We start from the raw sequence: 24,117 nt of genomic DNA, 5'->3' as shown, positions 1-24,117 counted from the left end.
ATCTTTGCTGAGCTTAATGTGCAACATGTATATCTCTGGAACTGTTGTAACCAGATACTATTGTAACCCTGTACTAACGAATGCATTACTAATTATTATTCTAAGTAAATGATGACATTTTAGTACCTTGGCAAAAAAAGAATAACCACTGTAAAGCACCTTTTCCACAGAATCCAACTTAAATTGATGTAAAACACATCCTTCAGAAGTGCTGTTGTATTTGCAACACAAAATAAGACTCTGCCAGCAATTTATTAGTGATCTTTAAGGTCAGGAGTCAATAATGCTTCCCCTACCCCAACTCCACTTCTGCAAATGTAGGTCTGGAAATGCTTTTCTACCAAGAGCTGTAGGTATATTTTAAACTATCAATATGAAAGATGTTGGAAAGAAACAATGTTGCATACAGACACAATATATATACTGCTCAAAAAAATTAAAGGAACACTTTTTAATCAGAATATAGCATCAAGTCAATGAAACTCTTGGGATATCGATCTGGTCAATTTAGTAGTAGTGGGGGTTGTTAATCAGTTTCAGCTGCTTTGGTATTAATGAAATTAACAACAGGTGCACTCGAGGAGCAACATTCCAAGACAGGAATGGTTTAACAGGTAGAGGCCACTGCCATTTTCTCATCCTCATTTTTCACTAGTTTTGCATTTGGCTACGGTCAGTGTCACTACTGGTAGTATGAGGCGATACCTGGACCCTACAGAGGTTGCACAGGTAGTCCAGGATGGCACATCAATACGCGCCATTGCTAGAAGGTTTGCTGGGTCTCGCACCACAGTCTCAATGGCATGGAGGAGATTCCAGGAGACAGGCAGTTAATCTAGGAGAGCTGGAGAAGGGTGTAGAAGGTCCTTAACCCATCAGCAGGACCGGTATCTGCTCCTTTTTACAAGGATGAACAGGATAAGCACTGCCAGAGACCTATAAAATGACCTCCAGCAGGCTAGTGGTGTGAATGTCTCTGACCAAACAATCAGAAACAGACTTTATGAGGGTGGCCTGAGGACCCAACGTCCTTTAGTGGGTTCTGTGCTCAGTGCCCGGCACCATGAAACTCGATTGGCATTTGCCATAGAATACCAGAATTGGCAGGTCCACCACTGGCACCCTGTGCTTTTTTCACAGATGAGCGCAGGTTCACCCTGAGCACATGTGACAGACGTGAAAGGGTCTGGTGAAGACGTGGAGAACATTATGCTGCCTGTAACATTGTTCAACATGACCGGTTTGGTGTTGAGTCAGTGATGGTCTGGGGAGGCATATCCATGGAGGGATGCACAGGCCTCTACAGGCTAGACAACAGCACCTTGACTGCCATTATATATCGGGATGAAATTCTTGGACCCATTGTCAGACCCTATGCTGGTGCAGTGGGTCCTGGGTTCCCTCCTGGTGCACGACAATGTCCAGCCTCAAGTGGTGAGAGTATGCAGGCAGTTCCTGGAGGATGAAGGAATTGATACCATTGACTGGCTCCCATGCTCGCCTGACCTAAATCCAATAGAATACCACTGGGACATTATGTTTCGGTCCATCTCACACCGCCAGGTGGCACCTCAGACTGTCCAGGAGCTCAGTGATGCCCTGGTCCAGATCTGGGAGGAGATTTCCCAGGACACCATCTGTTGTCTCATTAGGAGCATGCCCTGACGTTGTCAGGCATGCACACAAGCACGTGGGGGCCATACAAACTACTGAGTACGATTTTGAGTTGCTGCAATGAAATTTGGCAAAATGGACTAGCTTGCTGCATAATTTTTTCATTTTGATTTTCGGGGCGTCTTTGAATTCAGCCCTCTGTAGGTTGATAATTTTAATTTCCATCAAACGATGTGGCATCCTTTCATCCTAACACATTACCCAGTCCATATCAGTATAGATATCCAGCATGATTTTTTTTTCCAATTGAGATCTGATGCGTTTTCAAAGTGTTCCTTTAAGTTTTTGAGCAGTTTACAAAAAAACAGATTAACAAAATCAGATCACATTAATTTGGCTGATTGTGACAGGTACAATTAAGACCCTGAACTTAATAAGCAGGTCAGGAAATTGGTGGATGCCCTATATAAAAACAAACAAACAAACAAATAAGAGAAAGAATCATCCTTAAGAAGGTGACTAAGTTTCCTAAATGACTTGTCACGAATGAAGAGGATATACAGTATATCAATTATTTAGATTAAATATTTAGTGTGAGACAATTCAGTAGGTGACAAATCTTCAGATAAAAAATAATCTTGATGACCATATTCTGAATAAATAATATGCTTTTAATGGCTTGTTAATCTAAAATATTTAAAATTTTGACATCTTGGGGTTAAGAAAAAAAAATCACCTTTAATAGAAATGTTGTGTAACCCGACATTTTTCTGTTGTGTTAACATACATGTCTGTTCTAATTAAAAGAGGAACTACTTTCCTATTTGTAGCTGTTTAAATACTTTATAGGTGTTTTGCATCAAATATTGATCACTTGACATTTCATCAACCTGCTAGCAATTACAAAACTTAAACTCCTGCCAGGAAAGCCTGCAAAGCCATTTATTACAGAACATTTCTAATTATGGAAACAAATGTTTATGAAATTCTGTGAATAAAAGCCTTAATCAGCATACAGTACCAGACACTACTGTGCATTTGTGATTCTTGAACATATAGTCATTAAAAAGTTTGGGAACCCCTCTCAGCCTGCATAATAATCTACTCTACTTTCAACAAAAAGATAACAGTGGTATGTCTTTCATTTCCTAGGAACATCTGAGTACATCTCAGTACTGGGTGTTTTACAAACAAAGATTTTTAGTGAAGCAGTACTTAGTTGTATGAAATTAAATCAAATGTGAAGAACTGGCTGTACAAAAATTTGGGTCCCCTTGTAATTTTGCTGATCTGAATGCATATAACTGCTCAATACGGATTACTTGCAACACCAAATTGGTTGGATTAGCTCATTAAGCCTTGAAATTCATAGACAGGTGTGTCCATTCGTGAGAAAAGGTATTTAAGGTGGTCAATTGCAAGTTGTGCTTCCCTTTCACTCTTCTCTGAAGAGTGACAGCATGGGATCCTCAAAGCAACTCTCAAAAGATCTGAAAACAAAGATTGTTTAATATCATGGTTTATGGGAAGGCTACAAAAAACTATCTCAGGGGTTTAAACTGTCAGTTTCAACTGTAAGGAATGTAATCAGGAAATGGAAGGCCACAGGCACAACTGCTGTTAAACCCAGGTCTGGCAGGCCCAGAAAAATACAGGAGTGGCATATGCGGAAGATTGTGAGAATGGTTACTGACAACCCACAGATCACCTCCAAAGACCTGCAAGAACATCTTGCTGCATATGGTGTATCTGTACATCGTTCTACAATTCAGCGCAATTTACACAAAGAATATCTGTATGGCAGGGTGATGAGAAAGAAGCCCTTTCTGTACTCACGCCACAAACAGAGTCACTTGTTATATGCAAATGCTCCTTTAAACAAGCCAGATTCACTTTGGAAAAAAGTGCTTTGGACTGATGAGACAAAAATTGAGTTATTTGGTCATAACAAAAAGCGCTTTGCATGGCGTAAGAAGGACAGCGCATTCCAAGAAAAACACCTGCTATCTACTGTAAAATTTAGTAGAGGTTCCATCATGCTGTGGGGCTGTGTGGCTAGTTCAGGGACTGGGGCCCTTGTGAGTCAGATTAATTCAACCCAATATCAACAAATTTTTCAGGATAATGTTCAAGCATCAGTTAGGCAGGTTTCATTTCGAAATTCAAAGCGTAATGGTCATAACTGGAACCTCTTTTTTGTCCATATACTGTAATGGAAGGCAGCAAGATGGCCGTAGGAGACTGAATTGCGTGTCGCGTCATCACGCCTCCCACGTAATCACGTGAACTGACTGTGAACTCAGTACGTACAAAAGAAGGAGGAGCCCCAAAGAGCGCTGAAGAAAACACTCATTACACAATTGACAAGGCAGCGAAACAATAAGAAGCGAGTGAGTGACGCATACAAGCATCTTCATAAGACACGAGGTATAAAAAAGCACGGTGTAAACCGTAAGTCTAAATTAACTTTATAGAAACGGTCCCGCTGCCGTTTGCAATACCATATTCGTGAGATACAAGTTTAATGAGAAGACACGAGGTATAAAAAAGCACGGTATAAACCTAACCTTAAATTAACTTTATAGAAACGCTCCCGCTGCCGTTTGCAATGCCATATTCGCGAGATACAAGTTTAATGAGAAGACACGAGGTATAAACTAGAGTTTGCATCACTTTGTAACAGAGTTAAAATTGCTGTAGCGAGAAACTTTTAACTGCCGGGTCTTAGCTAACATTAAATAAACCCGTGGACATCGCAACATCACACAAGAGAGCGGCTCACGTGAAGTGACTGAACGCAGCAGGAGTGATCACTTCCATGAATGAAACCTCTTCAAAAAACACATTACACAATTGATAAAGTAGGAAAAGAATATGAAACAAAGCACGGTATAAACCCTAACTTCAAATTAAGTTTATAGAAACGCTGCCGTTTGCAATACCATATTCGCCCCTGCGAAGCGCGGTGATTTTGCTATATATATTAAACTATTTCAACCATTGTATGATCTGCTTCTCGCAACTGAAAGAGGGCACCGTGGCAGAAGTTAGCCGACTTGCTCACCAACCACAAGCGTTACCTGGTAGGTAACCACCCATACAATCAGATTGTGAATCAGACTACGAATGCCTGCAATGTAATTACCCCGATCTACATGCTGTCAAATGAACGAACCACACGCCGTAGCATAACGTTAGGGGCTTCGCCTCTACGTCCGAGGATCGATTCCAGTAAGGGAGTGCAGTGACTGTGTACTCCTAATGAGCCCACAATTACGGCGAAACACGTGTCGCATACTATGCATCTTCAAAGCACGGTGTAAACAGTAAGTTTAAATTGAGTTTATAGAAACGCTCCCGCTGCCGTTTGCAATACCATATTAGATGACTTTGTAACAGAGTTAAAATTCTTGGAGCGATACATTTTTAACTGCCGGGTCATGTCGCGTGTTCTTGGGTAGGTACACCAAAAAATGTATACATTTATGCATGTAATGGGCAAACAAAAAATGTACTATACTCGAAAGCACTACAGTAGTACTCAATGTATCTTTACTTCTTAAATGTTAATGTTTTACTGTTTAATAATTTATACGCTTCTTATATGTTATTCAGATTCTTTTATCAAAATACCAGTAACAGCGCACTGCACGATAACGTGGAGTGAATATACTTGACATGACCATTCATAGTATTTATCCTGTTTCTCTGTACGTTTACCATTCGTTTGCTCAGAGGTTGATGAGCTTGCTGCTTAATGAGCAGCTCTTCACCCTAGCGTCCCGCTGCTTCTCTTCTTTCGTCGGCATCTTTTCCCGTTAAAAATGATTTTTTTTAAAACTTAGTATGTTTTCTTTAATTTTTCAGTTAAGCTGGCACTTAAGTCTTCAATCTGCCTCAAGAATGATTAGCGGAGGTGGTAGACAATGAAAACGTCAGCTGTACGCATCCGCCACGCACGCAGTGGTGCGCGCAGCTGTCAGTTGACTCTACAATAAAATAAAATAAAGATAAAAAGAGCAATAACTTGCAGCACCGCTATTCAATTACACTTGCCTAACGCCTCTCCTAAGGGGAAATACTGTGGGATCTGGGCATCCGTCAAAGCAGCAATCACAAGCGATTAGAAAGCGGGAAGCTGTGATTTGTCCTCTCCCTCCCATGTAACAATCGCAGCCCGTGTTGCAACGCACTATGTATGTATATGTGTGTGTATATGTATGTGTATATATATATATTTGTTCATATGTGTGGGAAAGCGAATAGTAGACATGACGTAGTATATGTGTACCAAATTTCAAGTCAATAGGTGAAACGGTTTGCGAGCTACAGGTGATTTAAAATCCTGGACAGACAAACGAATAGCCACGGTAGCGTATTATAGAAGAACATTTTACTGTTTAATAATTTATATGCAATGTGCTTCTTATATATTACTTCATATTCTCATATGATAATGATGTTAATGTTGTTTATATTGATTTCTATGTTATTGTAAGTGCCCTTTATTTGTGGAAAAATAAATTTGGCAATTAAACTTATTTTATACATACATTTTATTTTTTTCTCTTGCACTCAGTGAGCGAATCCACTGGGTAATCAGCTATATATATATATATATATATATATATATATATATATATATATATAGATAGGTATGTATGTATGTGTATATATATATATATATATATATAGATAGATAGATATATGTGTATGTATGTAGATAGATATGTATGTATATGTATATATGTGTATATATATGTAGATATACAAATATGTATATGTATATATGTGTATATATATGTAGATATACAAATATGTATATGTATATATGTGTCTGTATGTGTATATATATGTTGATATATGTATATATATATGTGGATGTGTATATGTATATATATATATGTATATATGTTTATGTATATATATGTTTACATAACCTCTTTAACACACTACTTCTCCGCTGCGAAGCGCGGGTATTTTGCTAGTATTTAAATATGCTTACATATAAAATCCGCGATGGAGTGAAGCCGCGAAAGGCGAAGCGCGATATAGCGAGGGATTACTGTATAAAATCATTTTAAAAAGGTAGAAGTTATCTAACAGTGTTGGTAATAATATTAAAATGTTAAATGTTTTTTAGTATCAAGGTGTTCGGCTAAGCATTACATTAAATGTAATTCTTGGATTTGTATCTCCCTTTTCATTTTTTAAGAGAAAAACATACTGAATTTAGAAAACTGCTTCTAGCACACTGAAAATCTTAACAAATTCTGAACTTATATTTCAACCATTCACTTATGTAAAAACTAATTATTGCCTTTAATTGAGCTTCTCATTTTATTCAGATAACTAAATTTCTTGTTAATCTTGTTTATATACTGTAGGTGCAATTAATTGTTTGCCAGGACATTTATATACACAAACATAAACACAGACACATTTACTTACTTACTTACTTACTTTTACCCCTATTATTCTATGGGGATAACATCAAAATTTTAAAACTACAGACACAGTAAAGCTAGGTGCAAAGCCATAAAGGAATGAACTGGGTCAGTAGAGGCATTCAAATGACACCCATTTAGTATTAAGATGCCTAATGTGCCAAGAAAATATTCTCTGTTCCATTACACTACCACAACAAGCCTATATCATAGTCAGAATGCAGGTTTGATTTATAAATTCATGCTCTTTATACTTACATTGCAACTTCCTGGAGCAACACTGTGTTTACATTAACAAGAACATGTATCTAATATTTTGACCACTGAGTTTAAAATATACAAAAATAAACTAAAAAAATAGCTACCACTTTCTACTTCATATACAGCAGCTAAAGAGTCCATGAAACAGCCATCTGTTAGCCCAAGTGGCTCAAACAATGTACCTTTAGTTAACATAGCCTCATGACTCTTACTTTCAGGTACGACAGAGGCCACCAGAAACTCCGCTAAACAAATTCAATTTCTTTCCTGACATTTACAGTTTTGTACTTTCCAGCTTTCTATGCAAAATAAAACCATTTAAGAAGATGCTATACTGATTTTTAAATTGGCTCATTACTATGTGAAAGAACAGGGTTTTCTTTAAAGAATCTCCAGTTTGGTAGCAGGTCTGTTCCCAGGACAGCTAGCGCAGAATTACTACTTGAAGATGAACAGTGAATTCTACTGAATCTTCCCCTAGCCCAGTAGAACACTACTCTGGGACAAACTGACCTGTTTAAATTTTGCTCTGTCATTAGGTTGCATCTTCCAAGATGACTACTGATGTCACTAAGAAAGATTATTCCTGTGGAAGATGAAACAAAGACTACAACTACATCAAAGTATAAAGTGTTTTAAACAGCACAAACCCTTATGAAACTCATTATACACGACTTTTTAAAAATATTTTTTTATATGATTGACCCTGGGTGGCATAGTTTGGCAGTGGAAGTGCTTGCAAGAAGGAGACCGGAGACCAAGTTGTGCAAGTTTCTTGCATGGAATTTGCATGTTCCTTCCTTGTCTGTGTGGATTCCCTTTGGGTGCTCCAGTTTCCATCCACAGTCCAAAGAGGTGCAGGTTAGGTGGACTTGGGATGCTAAATTTGCCCTCGATGTATGTATATGTTTTTGTGAATGTTCAACCTGTGACAGGCAGGAACTTTGTTCCTGCCCTGAACCCGATGGTTGCGCCAGCTTCTCCATGACCCTACTTATAATGGGTGAATGGGAAAATTAATGATTGACCTTATGAAGGTAATACAGTTAGGTCCATAAATATTTGGACAGAGACGTTTTTCTAATTTTGGTTCTGTACATTACCACAATTAATTTTAAATGAAACAACTCAGATGCAGTTGAAGTGCAGACTTTCAGCTTTAATTCAGTGGGGTGAACAAAACGATTGCATAAAAATGTGAGGTAACTAAAGAATTTTTTTAACACAATACCTTCAATTCAGGGGCTCAAAAGTAATTGGACAATTGACTCAAAGGCTATTTCATGGGCAGCTGTGGGCAAGTCCGTCGTTATGTCATTATCAATTAAGCAGATAAAAGGCCTGGAGTTGATATGAGGTGTGGTGCTTGCATGTGGAAGATTTTGCTGTGAACAGACAACATGCGGTCAAAGGAACTCTCCATGCAGGTGAAAGAAGCCATCCTTAAGCTGCGAAAACAGAAAAAACCCATCCGAGAAATTGCTACAATATTACGAGTGGCAAAATCTACAGTTTGGTACATCCTGAGAAAGAAAGCAAGCACTGGTGAACTCAGCAACGCAAAAAGACCTGCATGTCCACGGAAGACAACAATGGTGGATGATCACAGAATCATTTCCATGGTGAAGAGAAACCCCTTCACAACAGCCAACCAAGTGAACAACACTCTCCAGGGGGTAGGCGTATTGATATCCAAGTCTACCATGAAGAGAAGACTGCATGAAAGTAAATACAGAGGGTGCACTGCAAGGTGCAAGCCACTCATAAGCCTCAAGAATAGAAAGTCTAGATTGGACTTTGCTAATGAACATCTAAAAAAGCCAGCACAGTTCTGGAAAAACATTCTTTGGACAGATGAAACCAGAATCAACCTCTACCAGAATGATGGCAAGAAAAAAGTATGGAGAAGGCGTGGAACAGCTCATTATCCAAAGCATACCACATCATCTGTAAAACACGGTGGAGGCAGTGTGATGGCTTGGGCGTGCATGGCTGCCAGTGGCACTGGGACACTAGATGGATGGATGGATGGATGGATGATGCAGTCAAATTGATTGGGCGGCGTTTCATGATACAGATGGACACTGACCCAAAACATACAGCCAAAGCAACCCAGGAGTTTATTAAAGCAAAGAAGTGGAAAATTCTTGAATGGCCAAGTCAGTCACCTGATCTTAACCCAATTGAGCATGCATTTCACTTGTTGAAGACTAAACTTCAGACAGAAAGGCCCACAAACAAACAGCAACTGAAAGCCGCTGCAGTAAAGGCCTGGCAGAGCATTAAAAAGGAGGAAACCCATCATCTGGTGATGTCCAAGAGTTCAAGACTTCAGGCTGTCATTGCCAGCAAAGGGTTTTCAACCAAGTATTAGAAATGAACATTTTATTTCCAGTTATTTAATTTGTTCAATTACTTTTGAGCCCCTGAAATGAAGGGACTGTTAAAAAAAATGCTTTAGTTGCATCACATTTTTATGCAATTGTTTTGCTCACCCCACTGAATTAAAGCTGAAAGTCTGCATTTCAACTGCACCTGAGTTGTTTCATTTAAAATTCATTGTGGTAATATACAGAACCAAAATTAGAAAAAAGTTGTCTCTGTCCAAATATTTATGGACCTAACTGTATATCTGTCTACTTTATGTGTGTAAGTACATATATATTAATGGATTGTTGGTGTTCCCTCCTTGTAATATGGGAGTTCTTCTTGGCTATGTGACTCTCCACCTCAAACAGGTGAGTTAGAGTTGGGAGTGGAGGAGGATAACACTCACCTGGGGGTGAGGAGGAAGGAAGGAAGGAAGGAAGGAAGGAAGGAAGGAAGGAAGGAGCTGGGTCACAGGCTTTACTGTGTTTGTCAAGCACCTTTAGAAATACTTGTCAGCTGGAGAAGGTATAATAAACAAGAAAAAGTTATTTGCTTGACTAAATAGTTGTGTCTAGAGTTTGAGGTGTGAAATACCACCAATAGGTCACAACATATATTTATATGGTATATATGGTGTCAGACACATACTATGAGTAGGGAGCATCTTCAGAGCTCTTACCTATAGCTTGTAGTCTGCCTCTGGATCAGGTGTTGCCACCATCGCTTACACCCTCTGACTTTAATGTCACATCCTCGGATTATGTAAAACTGCTGCATTTGCATTCAGTCAGGAGCTTGCAGCTGTGACACAATCTCTCTCCAATCACAATTGTGAATATGATAGACTTGCAAAGTCTATGTTACCATCTTTTCATCGATTTTTTTTCTATTTATTTACTGTAACAGGATTCACTTGGTTGATATCCCAATCTTTACCTTGTTCTATCCGATTCCATTTTGATATTATAATTGATTGATAGATAGGAAGATAAACATACACATTGATTTTTTTTGCACTACACTTACCTGTGCAAGAGAAGATGATTTATGTTTGTCTGTATTTGCAGCAACTCTCTCTCTGAGCCTACTTCCTTTGATGTTGGAAGTACACTTATAGCAGCTCCAGCCAGACCTCCTTTCACCCTGTAGATTGCAATCCTTACTTCGCAGACACTGACAATGATACAGGTGGCCACAACTGCAAATCAAACAAAACACAGGACAGTCATTTTTATTAAGAAATACACAGATTATGGCACATAGTAGCATAAAGGCCTCTTTAAGACTTTGGCCTTTCCTGACCCCACTTTTCCCATGCCTGCAATGTCAGCTCTGACTAAGCCCACCAACTACATTTGTAACCAAGAAACTCATAAGATACATCTTAGCAGGAAAACCTGTTGTTTAAGATAAAAATCACCTTCCTTCTGTGAAGGAACAAGCAATAAAATCCAGCTCTATTAATAATTTTAAATGAAATAACATAAAACCACTCAATGATAAATGCTGCACAAATAAAAAATTGCTATTATTTAGTATGTTGCAATTTTAACTAGTAGTGCAATATATAGTAGCAATAATATTAGGTAAACTTTGACAAATTTGAACATACAGAAGGAAGTATGTTTCATGGCCAGAAGCCATACCACATGCACTTCAGAAGAGATGGGACACCATCTAGGAAAAGCTTGGGTTGCTGCTGGTGAGGCCAGCTGGGGACACTTACTCTGTAGTTTGAATGTGGATCCCAATGCAATGATGGGGTCACTGTGCTGTAAAAATGGCACCATCCTTTGGATAAGACATTAAACCAAGGTCCTGACTCTCTGTAGTCATAAAAGATTCCTAAACGTACTTTGTATCCCGTAGCTGCAGGTGGAAGTCCCATTTTACTTATGTTGCCAAGCAGAGATGCATTGTGGTGCACTACCTCCAGAGTGTGTTCTACACCTGAGCTTGCCCGTTTAATAAACTTGTTGATTCATTTGGGCTCTCATGAAGTGAACTTACCAGCCCAGCATACCACAGCACAGAAATTCACACTGGCCATCACAGAGTTATAGAATATGTGAAAGATGTAATTTCCCACATTAAAGGAACAGTCTCCTAAGGAAAAAGAGCCTATATTACCCTTTCTTTTATAGATCTTCGGTGTTCCAAGACCAGTTTGGCCTGTTGTGCATCCCCAAGTACTTGTAAGAGTAGACCACCTCTATATCCATTCCTCGAATAATGACTAGACATAGAGGTTCATTGGTGCAGCAAAAGTCAATAACCAGTTCCTTGGTTTAATATTTAAGTTGAAATCCCACGTGGTACTCCAGAACATGTGATATTATGCACATGTGATTAGCAAGCTGTCCAGGTGATTGATGATACTGCTCAACAGCTTTGATGCAGTGAGTATTTGTTTTACCATTAAGTTGTAAACTGACTGAAAATAGCTTTGATAATATAGTCTCCATTACCATTAAGCTGTAAATGGACTGAAACAGGTGCACAAAACAGATTGTATAAAAAAAGAATGCTCTCAATATAAATTGATACTGTAGCTCAATTACCTTATGGGTCATGGAAATTTCTTTGCAAATTACTTCTTTTGTATTTCATCTTGATTCATTTTAGGAAAATTAAAACTTAATACAAGATGTCTGCAGGTTCAAAATATGAAGACTGTATACACCAGGACATCTTCGTAGAATAGGAGTACACACAGTAAACAGAGGAGGGGCAATATGACACACCATGAGGAATATCTGTACTTAGAGCCATGAGCTTTGAAAGCACTTTTTCTTTTTGCAGTATACCCAAGATGAAAAAGGAGTGGATAATATTAATCTATTATAACAGTGTTAAACAAACAGAATAAGTAATAAATGAATGTGTCCACAACAGCCACATTACCCCTTAAGCAAAGTATTAGTATGAGAAAGGTGATCACTGATCAGTATGTATTCCTAGTATCAGTAAAAAATATTGATAAAAAAGTACATCAGTGCTTCCTTTCAACATTAAAGAAAACTCAGTTCTGCTTGTTTCCTACTATTGTACTTGAGATGTACTGTAGCTTCTTGACCTCATTTTGTTTCAGTACAAATGACGTTTGGAGTGATTTCCAGCTCTTGACTGGTTCACAAGATTGCATCCCTGCTTGTTAAATGAAATCTACAGTAGAAAATATTAAGTCCATAAATGAAAGTGAAACAGCACGGTTGACCTCATAGTTACTGATCAGATAGAGACCTTGCTATACCTCCTACATTGTTTTATTTAGCAGCTATTTTAAAGGAAGTCATATACTCTATGTCAGTGAACTTATCAAGATAAAATTCTCTTCACTACAAACCTTGAAATTAGTAATCACAAGAAAATCTCCCAGCACTTCCACTAATTGCAGAGACTACTGCTGAACAGACCAGGTAGACAGTTTGACTATTTCTGCTTTTAGAAGGATTTAATATAAACAAATATCCCATTGACTAAGAGGAACATATGGTATGGCATAAAATGCCACTAAGATGGTTCTGCAATTTTTCACTTGCAAACTTGAGTATAGTCCTTAGTAGTACTATTATCGATTATTGAGAAATTAAAAGCTTTTACCAAAAATGTCACATATTCTACAGATACCTTGAAAACACATACCTGAGCAATGCCACTAAATACTTGCCAGTCTCTGAAATCTTGCAAGCCAGTCTGAAAAAACAAATCCAAAAATATGCCTTGCCAAAGAACATTAACAGCTTTAGAATGCATAACCAATATTTTAAATAGGATTGTTATGACATCTCTTCTGAGAGGGTTGGGGCCTGCAGGTAGGCAAGTTGGGGTCAAAGCAAGCACAAACATTTTCCATGGCTTTCTTACTTTCAGTTTGGATATGCATGTAAAATACCCAACATACAAAACCATTCATTCTAATGTAATGATCAAACTAATGTGCGGCACACCTGAGGAGTTCCAATGATGGGCCCATGGAAAAGATTTTTACCTCTTTGTGGATTCGTGGCAAATGAAGAGCGACAGGGTACATCTCACCGGTGTGGTTTTAGTCGGAAATGTGGTTGGTGGATGGTGATTGCTCCCCGTTTGAAGTTTAGCTCCTGTAGGGAAAGGGGTTTAGGGGGAGTAATTGGTACATTATGGGGTTTTGTGCCAGATGAAGAGCTGGGTTTCCCCCATAGGGATTGCATGGTATACCAGTACTTGAAAAGTTCCAAAAATCCAAATATTAAAACAATATGGTGTAAGATTTTCCCAGACACCACCAGTCGGAAACCACTTCTTTACAAATTGCACATGTTTATTAATCACAAATAAATCCAGTCCCAACACTACACACAATGCACACAGCAATAATCACCCCAATATCTCTCTGTCTCAGTCCTTGGCCGCCTCTGTTCTCCTCCTGGGAGCTTCGTCCTGCTCCCACTCCTGACTCTGGCTCTCAGACTGTAGGAAGGCGGCGCCTTTTATCCCTGCTCGGATGTGCTCCAGGTGTCTTATGACGTCCATCCAGCAGCACTTCCTGGTGTGGCGGAAGTGCTGCCCTTTGCCCCGGAAGCACTCCGGGTGTCCCTGGCAGGTTCCTCCACCATCTTGTCGAGTGTGGCGGAAGTAACTATTTTCGAGCCCTACGAGGCTTGAGGCGCCCCCTGGCAGTGGCCACGGGTCCCAACAGGCCAGAAGGTTTTTGTTCTCCCGTGGTCCTCTCCTCCTCCAGGGCGGTTGCCCCCTCGTGGCCCAGAAGCTATTCCTACCACCTTCCGGTCCTTTTGGGCATCCCAGCCAGGTAATGACCCCGGCAATCTGCCACAATGGTACCAGCATTTCAGGATTTTCAGTACCGGAAGTAACTGTCAGCTTTCCTCTCAATCTCTCACCCTCTCTTCCCTATACAATCACTACTGCAGTTATGTAAAAATGTCTGCTTTGTTTTGACGTGATCTATACTTCACTTGGGACCATGTATGTATGTATATATGTTTGTCCCTAAGAATTAGGATCCCAGAGTTGAGTTGGAGTTAGTCTCATCCGTTATAGGAGATGGACGTCTGATGCAGAGCTCCGCTAGCAGCGGCTTTATTTTCCCACGTATTTCATATTATTTAGAGGTATCCTGTAATTAACCTGACCAAGGAACTTCCACTACAATATACAAGCATGAGTAACAAGAAGAAAAGTCAGAAAGAACCGGAAAAGAAACTTAAAGCTGCTTCAAAGTCTGGACAGACACCTGGCCCGAGTGCAAGGTATGGCCTCTCGGAGACTGACCTGGAACAAGCAGACGAATACACAGATTTCCTAGGACCCCACTCCATTGTATTGTCTCCAGTCGAGAGTGAAAATGGGAGCGAAGGTGCAAGCGATACAGGTCGCAATGGATCGCAGATTTCCGAGGATCATCCGAGACTAGAAAAGGCCCTGCAGGATGTGCTCTCATCTACTCATCGCGAGCCCGCAGCACCTGCTGTAACAGGAGCTGCATTTCCACTCGCGGAGCACGAAATCCGAAGCGAACCGTCTGAACTGAAAGAGATGATTTCTACACTGGCTGCCACCATGGCTACGGCCATAAGCTTAAGAAGGATAACAAGAATGAGCTTAAGAAGGCTAACAGTGAGCTTAAGAAGAATATCATCGAGATTAAAAAGGATAACAAAGACCGGGAAATGCGTCTATTTAACACTAGAATTACCAGAGCCTACGAAAAAACTCGTAAATCCGTCCCACCTTAAATCGCGTCTTAAATCCGTTTGCACCTCTCCACCAGTCTTTTGTCATCTAAATGTGCTGATAAACACAAGCTACTAGCAGCCAGCTATTCCATCCCCCCACCGACTTAGAACGAACTTCTCCTAGCTCATGCCTTGCCTTGATTTGATTACAGTATCTGGGATTGAAGTGGAGTTTTAGAGTGGAAATAATATAGCGTTATTTGGAATACACGCATTTCATGTGTGTTCCGTTTCTATAGTAGTCTGTGCAAACACATTTTTAAAACAGAAACGTTTTTCATATTCTAATAGTAAATGACAAAATGTAGGCATAAACTATATAACGTATGAAGCCTGAAGTCCATATATCAAAGAAACACTTTCACAAAAGGTACAAATAAGAGAACACGTGCGCTTTTATTCAAAAATATAACTGCACAAAAAAAAAAAAAAGCCGCGTTAGCATGCCACATTGACACTCTTACTATAACCGCCGCGGTGGCGTAATGGTATCAGCTCCTGACTGGGAATCAGAGAGTGGCGAGTTCGATCCCGCACGGCTCCACTTCGAGAAGTGAACTGCTCTTATTCTTACAATTTTAGAATAACAACATAAATTTGATTTCAGTCTGTAACAGCCGGTGTAACTTATGATACTGGTAAAGGTTAGCTTTTTTTTTTTTTTTAATTCACTTTTCATTCTCGCAGTCGCATTCAGAATCAATCCATACAACCCCATCTGACATAAAGACGCGCTATAGGTCTGCAGTGTACCACGATGCATACTACCGTCCCCCCCCCAAAAGGGTTCTGACACACAAACGCTGGCGAAGCTGCCTTCTTCGTATCTCACTTGAAATCAGCAGTTCTTAGCATTGCACCACGCAAGCTGTCGTATCAACCACCAATTAAAAAAAAAAAAAAAGCTAACCTTTACCAGTATCATAAGTTACACCGGCTGTTACAGACTGAAATCAAATTTATGTTGTAAGGTTAGCTTTTTTTTTTTTTTTTTTATTCACTTTTCATTCTCGCAGTCGCATTCAGAATCAATCCATACAACCCCATCTGACACAGCTGTTTTCACATAAATAAAAGTGCACTTTTATTCAAGACTATAACCGAAGAATAAAGAAAGCAAGTTACAGTTGGTGGTTGATACAACAGCTTGCATGGTGCAATGCTAAGAACTGCTGATTTCAAGTGACGGCGAGATACGAAGAAGGCAGCTTTGCCAGTGTTTGTGTGTCAGAACCCTTTTGGGGGGGCGGTAGTATGCATCGTGGTACACTGCAGACCTATAGCGCGTCTTTATGTCAGATGGGCTTGTATGGATTGATTCTGAATGCGACTGCGAGAATGAAAAGTGAATTAAAAAAAAAAAAAAAAAAAAGCTAACCTTTACCAGTATCATAAGTTACACCGGCTGTTACAGACTGAAATCAAATTTATGTTGTTATTCTAAAATTGTAAGAATAAGAGCAGTTCACTTCTCGAAGTGGAGCCGTGCGGGATCGAACTCACCACCCTCTGATTCCCAGTCAGGAGCTGATACCATTACGCCACCGCGGCGGTTGTAGTAAGAGTGTCAATGTGGCATGCTAATGCGGCTTTTTTTTTTTTTGTGCAGTTATATTTTTGAATAAAAGCGCACATGTTCTCTTATTTGTACCTTTTGTGAAAGTGTTTCTTTGATATATGGACTTCAGGCTTCATACTTTATATAGTTTATGCCTACATTTTGTCATTTACTATTAGAATATGAAAAACGTTTCTGTTTTAAAAATGTGTTTGCACAGACTACTATAGAAACGGAACACACATGAAATGCGTGTATTCCAAATAACGCTATATTATTTCCACTCTAAAACTCCACTTCAATCCCAGATACTGTAATCAAATCAAGGCAAGGCATGAGCTAGGAGAAGTTCGTTCTAAGTCGGTGGGGGGATGGAATAGCTGGTTGCTAGTAGCTTGTGTTTATCAGCACATTTAGATCTAAAGACTCTGGCGGAGAGGTGCAAACGGATTTAAGACGCGATTTAAGGTGGGACGGATTTACGAGTTTTTTCGTAGGCTCTGGAAATTCTAGTGTTAAACGTTTTGACGTGAACTTTAAAGGCATGTTGGAGAAATTAGAGGAACACATCGAAGAAAATAGATCCAAACTGAAAGTGCTTGCTGACCAGATTAATGACGTTACAGATCAGCTGGATGATGTTAAGCAGGCATTCACGGCTCGAGTTGAAACAGCGGAACAATTGGCGTCTAACACCGATGAAAAAGCTACAGCTGCGAATTCCGAATGCAAAAAACTCGGAGACAGACTTGCGGCCCTGGAAGATGAGTACAGAAGAAATAATATAAGAATTGAGGGTATACCTGAGAAACGAGAAAGCTCAAGCCCAGTGAAATTTGCAGTAGAATTACTGTCTAAAATAATTGGAGATGATTTTAAACTCGACATTGAGACAGCAGCTGCTTATCGCACATACAGATCAAGTACCTTTAAACCTGGGTCTTTTATTGTCCGCTTCGAGCAACTACGATGTAAGCTTGATGTGATGGCACTTCTCAGACACAAGCAAGAGATTATATTTGAAAATAATCTTATTCGTATTTTACCCGACTTCTCACCATTAACAGCTGCAAAACGCGCAGCCTACTTTGACATTAAAAAGTTGCTACAGAAAGCCGATATCAAATACAGCCACTTGTATCCCGCTAAACTGAAAGTGGAAGTTCAAGATCAATATTATATTTTTTCAAGCAAGGAAGAAGCTGAAACGAACTAAAGAAGCTGTTTCCGACACTCTTTTGAAAGTTAATAAGGAGCCGTATTCTATCAAGGCATGGGAAGGACCTATCATCTGCTCTCGGATCCACTTTTAAAGAGACTGGTATTATAATTATACATCCTTTTCTTTACTTGGACATTATATGTTTATGTCTTAATTATAGTTATAGACGTGAGTGTGGAAGTAATTAAAGTAGGAGTTGTTTTTTTTTTTTTTTTACTACCTTAAAGTAGACTGTTTAACATCATATTCTTGGTTTATTGCTATTTCTACTATTACATTACTATTACATTTATACTATTACATTAGAAATTACCATATTTATCCTAGACTACTTTTTAAAATCATTCCCAGGGTTCACTCTTTTTTTTATCTTAATATCTTAAAAATGCTGAAGATTATCCATCCATTCATTTTCCAACCCCCTGAATCTGAACACAGGGTCACGGGGGTCTGCTGGAGCCAATCCCAGCCAACACAGGGCACAAGGCAGGAAACAATCCCGGGCAGGGTGCCAACCCACCACAGGACACACACAAACACACCCACACACCAAGCACACACTAAGGCCAATTTAGAATCGCCAATCCACCTAACCTGCATGTCTTTGGACTGTGGGAGGAAACCGGAGCGCCCGGAGGAAACCCACGCAGACACGGGGAGAACATGCAAACTCCACGCAGGGAGGACCCGGGAAGCGAACCCAGGTCCCCCAACTGCGAGGCAGCAGCGCTACCCACTGTGCCACCGTGCCACCCTGCTGAAGATTATTTTAAGCTCAAAGACTGTTAATGATTATATTTTCAGCAGATAGTATTAAGAATTCAGCTGCAATAGATATCTCTTTGTTTTAATTCTCCAAGGCCGCTGCGGGGTGGGGTTTATTTTGTTTTGGACGTGCTCTGTCTCTTTGTATGTCAGAGGACCGGGACATCACGAAGTGGAATCAAGCCTCATGTGGGGAGGCAAAATGGGGGGTGGGGGGATAAAGGGGGAGAGAAGGAGAACAGGCTATATCTAATCTATTCTTCTAATCCCTATAACTATAAATATCAATGCAACAATATGCTTGCTCTCACCTAACAGGCTTAAACGCTAAAATAGTATTTTTACAGGAGACCCACTTACTAAGCAAGGATCAGTTCAGACTACAAAAAGACTGGACTGGCCAAATGTTCCATTCTAGCTTCATAAAGAAAACTAGAGGGGTGGGAATTCTCATACATAGAACAGTTCCATTTGTAGCATCAGATGTAGTATCGGACCCTGAAGGGAGATATGTGATGGTCATGGGCAACTTATATAACAGTAAAATGATTTTGATAAATGTTTATGCACCCAATGTCGATGATAAGGAATTCATGCAAAATCTATTTGCATCCATTCCCAATGTGAACACTCATAAAATTATAATGGCTGGGGACTTTAATTGTGTTTTAAATCCACTCTTAGATAGGACTCCTGTGACAGGGGGGACGACATCTAATACTGCAGACAATTACACAGTTTTTAAATGACCACAATTTATCAAACCCCTGGAGGTTTCTTAACCCAAACTCAAGAACATATTCGTTCTACTCACCAGTGCATTATAGCTACTCAAGAATTGATTATTTTTTTTATAGATAATTATTTCCTGCCTACGATTAATTCATGCAAATACGACACAATTGTTATCTCCGACCATGCCCCTCTAGTCTTGGAGCTAAAATCATTAAGCCCCTCACACTCACCTCGCAGATGGCGCCTTAACCCTCTTCTATTGGCAGACGAGAACTGCACAGAATTTATATCCAAACAAATCAGTTTCTTCCTAGAGACAAACACGCCCACAGAGGTTTCTGCAGGAACACTCTGGGAAACTCTAAAGGCCTTCTTTAGAGGACAGATTATTTCATATCTTTCCCACAGAAATAAATTAGAAATCAAGAAAGTGTCAGAGGTAAGAAGCGAAATTACTAGAATAGATAAAGAACAAGCCAGGCATCCAAGTGAAGCTCTCCACAGGAAAAGGCAGGCCCTGCATACAGAACTTAACATCTTAACAACTGAAGAAATTGAACAACTTATTTATAAGTCTAGACATCATTACTATGAACACAGAGAAAAAGCTAATAAGCTTTTAGCTCAACAAATTCACAAACAAGAAGTTCATAATGCAATACCAGTAATCACCAACACGAAATGAGAAGAAATTATTGACCATAAAAATATAATGCACGCATTTAGAGATTATTATAAATCCTTATATTCTATTGAGCTGAAAGAAGACAACACACAATCTAATGCATTTTTCGATACATTACAGACACCACAAATAGATGCTTTAAGTGCTGAGGAACTGGATAAACCTCTGACGCTAACAGAATTATTAGATGCTATAAAGTCACTTCAAAGCGGGAAATAAGCAGGCCCTGATGGTTACCCCGTAGAATTTTATAAGAAATTCTCCACTCAGCTAGCTCCCCTCTTATTGGCAACATTTACAGAAGCTAGAGACAACCAAATACTACCTCAAACATTTCGTCAAGCATTAATCACCATCTTTCCTAAACAAAATAAGGACTTGTTACAATGTGCATCATACAGACCAATTTTACTCCTGAATAATGATGTTAAGATACTCTCAAAAATTCTAGCTAGAAGGATGGAGAAAGTGCTACCCTCTGTAATATCATAGGATCAAACTGGATTTATTAAAGGCCGACACCTATCTTCCAATCTCCAACGCTTGTTTAATGTTATATATTCACCAGCAAAATCAAACACCCCAGAGATATTACTATCATTAGACGCAGAAAAAGCATTTGATATGATTGAATGGAACTACCTTTTCACTGCATTGGAGAAATTTGGGTTTGGCCCGAATATTTGTGCATGGATCAAACTACTGTATACCAATCCAGAAGCTTCAGTTTGTATTAATAACATTTGCTCAGACTACTTTAAGCTAGAACGTGGTACCAGACAAGGATGTCCCTTGTTGCCACTGCTGTTTGCAATCGCCATTGAACCACTGGCGGTTCACTGCCGAAATTCTTATCAGATAAAGGGGACTGTCAGAGAAGGACTGGAACAGAAAATTTCTCTATATGCAGATGATATGGTTTTATATATATCAGACCCAGAAAACACTGTCCCTGCAGTTTTAACAGCACTAACAGAATTTCAAAAGATATCTGGTCTTAGAATTAATCTGAATTAAAGTATCCTCTTTCCTGTGAATTCACAAGCATATATTAGATTGGACACCCTACCTTTTACCATAGCAGATCAGTTTAAATACCTAGGGGTAAATATCACAAGTAAACATAAAGCTCTTTATCAACAAAATTTTGCCGTCTGTATGGAAAAAATTAACCAAGACTGGCATAGATGGTCAACCCTTCATCTCACTCTAGCCGGAAGAATTAACGTTGTTAAGTCAAGTCAAGTCAAGTCAACTTTATTTATAAAGCACTTTACATACAAACAGCCGCTGACCAAAGTGCTGAACATAGACTAAAACAAATTTTAAACAAAAACAAAATAATAAATAAGTAAATAAAATACAATAAATAAAACTAATTAAAACATAGTAAAAACAACTAAACAGAGTTAAAACAGAGTAAAATCAACTGCTCACACAGGATCAAATGCCAAACCAAAAAGGTAAGTCTTAAGAGCAGACTTAAAAATGGGCAGTGAGGAGGCCTGTCTAATGTGGATCGGCAGTGAATTCCAGAGCCTTGGAGCCACAACGGAAAAAGCCCTATCCCCCCTGAGCTTTCGCTGAGTCCTAGGCACATCCAGAAGCAGCTGACCAGCTGATCTGAGTGAGCGGGAAGGAGAGTGCATATGCAGCAGCTCAGCGAGGTAGGGCGGAGCAAGCCCATTTAAGGACTTAAAAACTAATAAAAGAATCTTAAAATGAACTCTAAACTGAACAGGGAGCCAGTGCAGTGAGGATAATACAGGTGTGATGTGCTCATTCTTTCGCGTGCCAGTTAAAAGGCGTGCAGCAGCATTTTGCACCAGCTGCAGCCGAGACAGGGTGGACTGGCTAACACCAACATACAACGAATTACAATAGTCCAACCGGGTTGTAATGAAGGCGTGGATTACTGTTGTAAATTGATCTTTGGAAAGAATGTTTTTTTATCTTCGCCAAATGTCTTAGCTGAATATCCTTCCTAAACTTCTTTTTGTATTTCAAAACATTCCAACATATATCAATAAATCGTTTTTTAAACCGTTAGATTCAACAATAACCTCATTCATTTGGAACTCAAAACACCCACGTATCCGAAGAGCGACCCTACAAAGACCTCAGGCAGAAGGTGGCATGGCTTTACCTAATTTTCAGTTTTATTACTGGGCAGCAAACATACAAGCCATAAATACCACTCTGCTCTCCAATAAATGCAAGTTATCGCAAATATACTAATAACCCAATTGTGCTTTACTCACTCAGAAAATGGAACCACCTCTTTCAACCCTCACAAACACATCCAGTTTGTTAATGCTTGGAAAAGTTTTGGGATTAAAATGCTCAGAGAACTTTATATAGACAACATAGTTGCATCTTTTGAACAATTAAGTTCAAAATTCAACCTCCCGGCTACACATTTCTTTCACTATCTTCAAATTAGACATTTTGTTAAACAGAAATTGCCCGATTTTCCCCACCTTGTACCCTCCACAATGCTGGAAAAAATACTGCTCAATTTTGAGGAATTAAACACCATTTCTGCATTATATAAAAACCTATTAGAGTCCCTACCTTTCAAAGATCCAAGAGGACATTGGGAAGAAGATCTCTTAATCTATCAGAAAAGGAGTGGAAGGTAGCAAAGCAGAGACTTCACTCGAGCTCCATATGCGCAAAGCATAGAATTACTCAACTTAAAATTATATATCGAGCTCATCTGTCTCGCTTAAAACTTTCCAAAATGTTTCCAGGGCAAGATCCAACCTGCGAACGCTGCAACCAAGCTCCTGCCTCACTGGGTCACATGTTCTGGGCCTGCACCAAACTAACATCATTTTGGACCAAAATTTTGAAGTGCCTTTCAGACAGCCTTGGTATCACAATTCCTCCTAACCCATTAACAGCTGTGTTCGGTGTTCTTCCAGACGGACTTGAAGTGGAGAAGGACAAGCAAACGGTGATTGCTTTCACTACACTTTTGGCACACAGACTTATTCTATTAAATTGGAAGAATCCTAACTCTCCTCTGATAAGTCAGTGGGAAACCGATGTTTTATATTATTTGAAATTGGAAAAAATCAAATTCTCAGTTACAGGATCTGTACAAAATTTTTTGAAAACCTGGCAGGATCTAATCAATATTATTTTAGAATAAGAGCAATAACTATTACCGCATTTAATTCCCTTCTCCATTTCTTATTTACCTATATATTTATTTCTCCCTTTCTTTTGTTTATTGTTGCCTTATTAAAAAGCCCTAAGCAATTCTCCTTCGGCTAAGCTCTCCTTCTCAGGGGTGGGGTTTGATTTGTCCTCAATTTTGTTTGGTTATAAATTGATCTATTTGTATGGAATGATTACAATAAAAATTAATAAATAAAAAAAAAAAAAAAAAAAAGAATTAGGATCCCAGGGAATCTCATAACCACCACCCAGCTTTCTGTTGCAGAGCTGAAGAGAAGTTTTATTGGCAATACATTTAAGAATATAGCATCAATTAAACTAACTTAATATTACAAGATGTAGTTTGTCCCTGCTTTAGAACAAACAACAATAAAGCAATTTCATTAAAATTAGTCTTTTAGCTCACAATTAACATCAGGTTGATATTTCCTTGACAAATATATTATGCAATGTAGCTATAATTCGCATTATTTTAGAAAACATCTTCATAAATAATGTGTAATTTGTTCAAAATAAAATATATTTTTTCTTAGTGC

The 24,117-nt window shown here is 39.1% G+C and overlaps 1 protein-coding gene across 1 annotated transcript in view; it reads right to left on the bottom strand.

Moving 5' to 3' along the window:
* vps8 (VPS8 subunit of CORVET complex) overlaps nt 1-24,117 on the bottom strand; it is an 893,492-nt gene that overhangs the window by 208,950 nt on the left and 660,425 nt on the right. The window contains exon 43 of the mRNA XM_051931263.1: nt 10,719-10,890. Coding sequence (XP_051787223.1) covers nt 10,719-10,890 — 172 coding nt within the window. The remainder of the gene's footprint in view (nt 1-10,718; nt 10,891-24,117) is intronic.

This window comes from Erpetoichthys calabaricus, chromosome 8 (assembly GCF_900747795.2).
Source record: "Erpetoichthys calabaricus chromosome 8, fErpCal1.3, whole genome shotgun sequence".
Lineage (NCBI taxonomy): Eukaryota > Metazoa > Chordata > Cladistia > Polypteriformes > Polypteridae > Erpetoichthys > Erpetoichthys calabaricus.
Note: the sequence above shows the minus strand (reverse complement) of the source record. Positions and strands in the feature narration are given on the sequence as shown.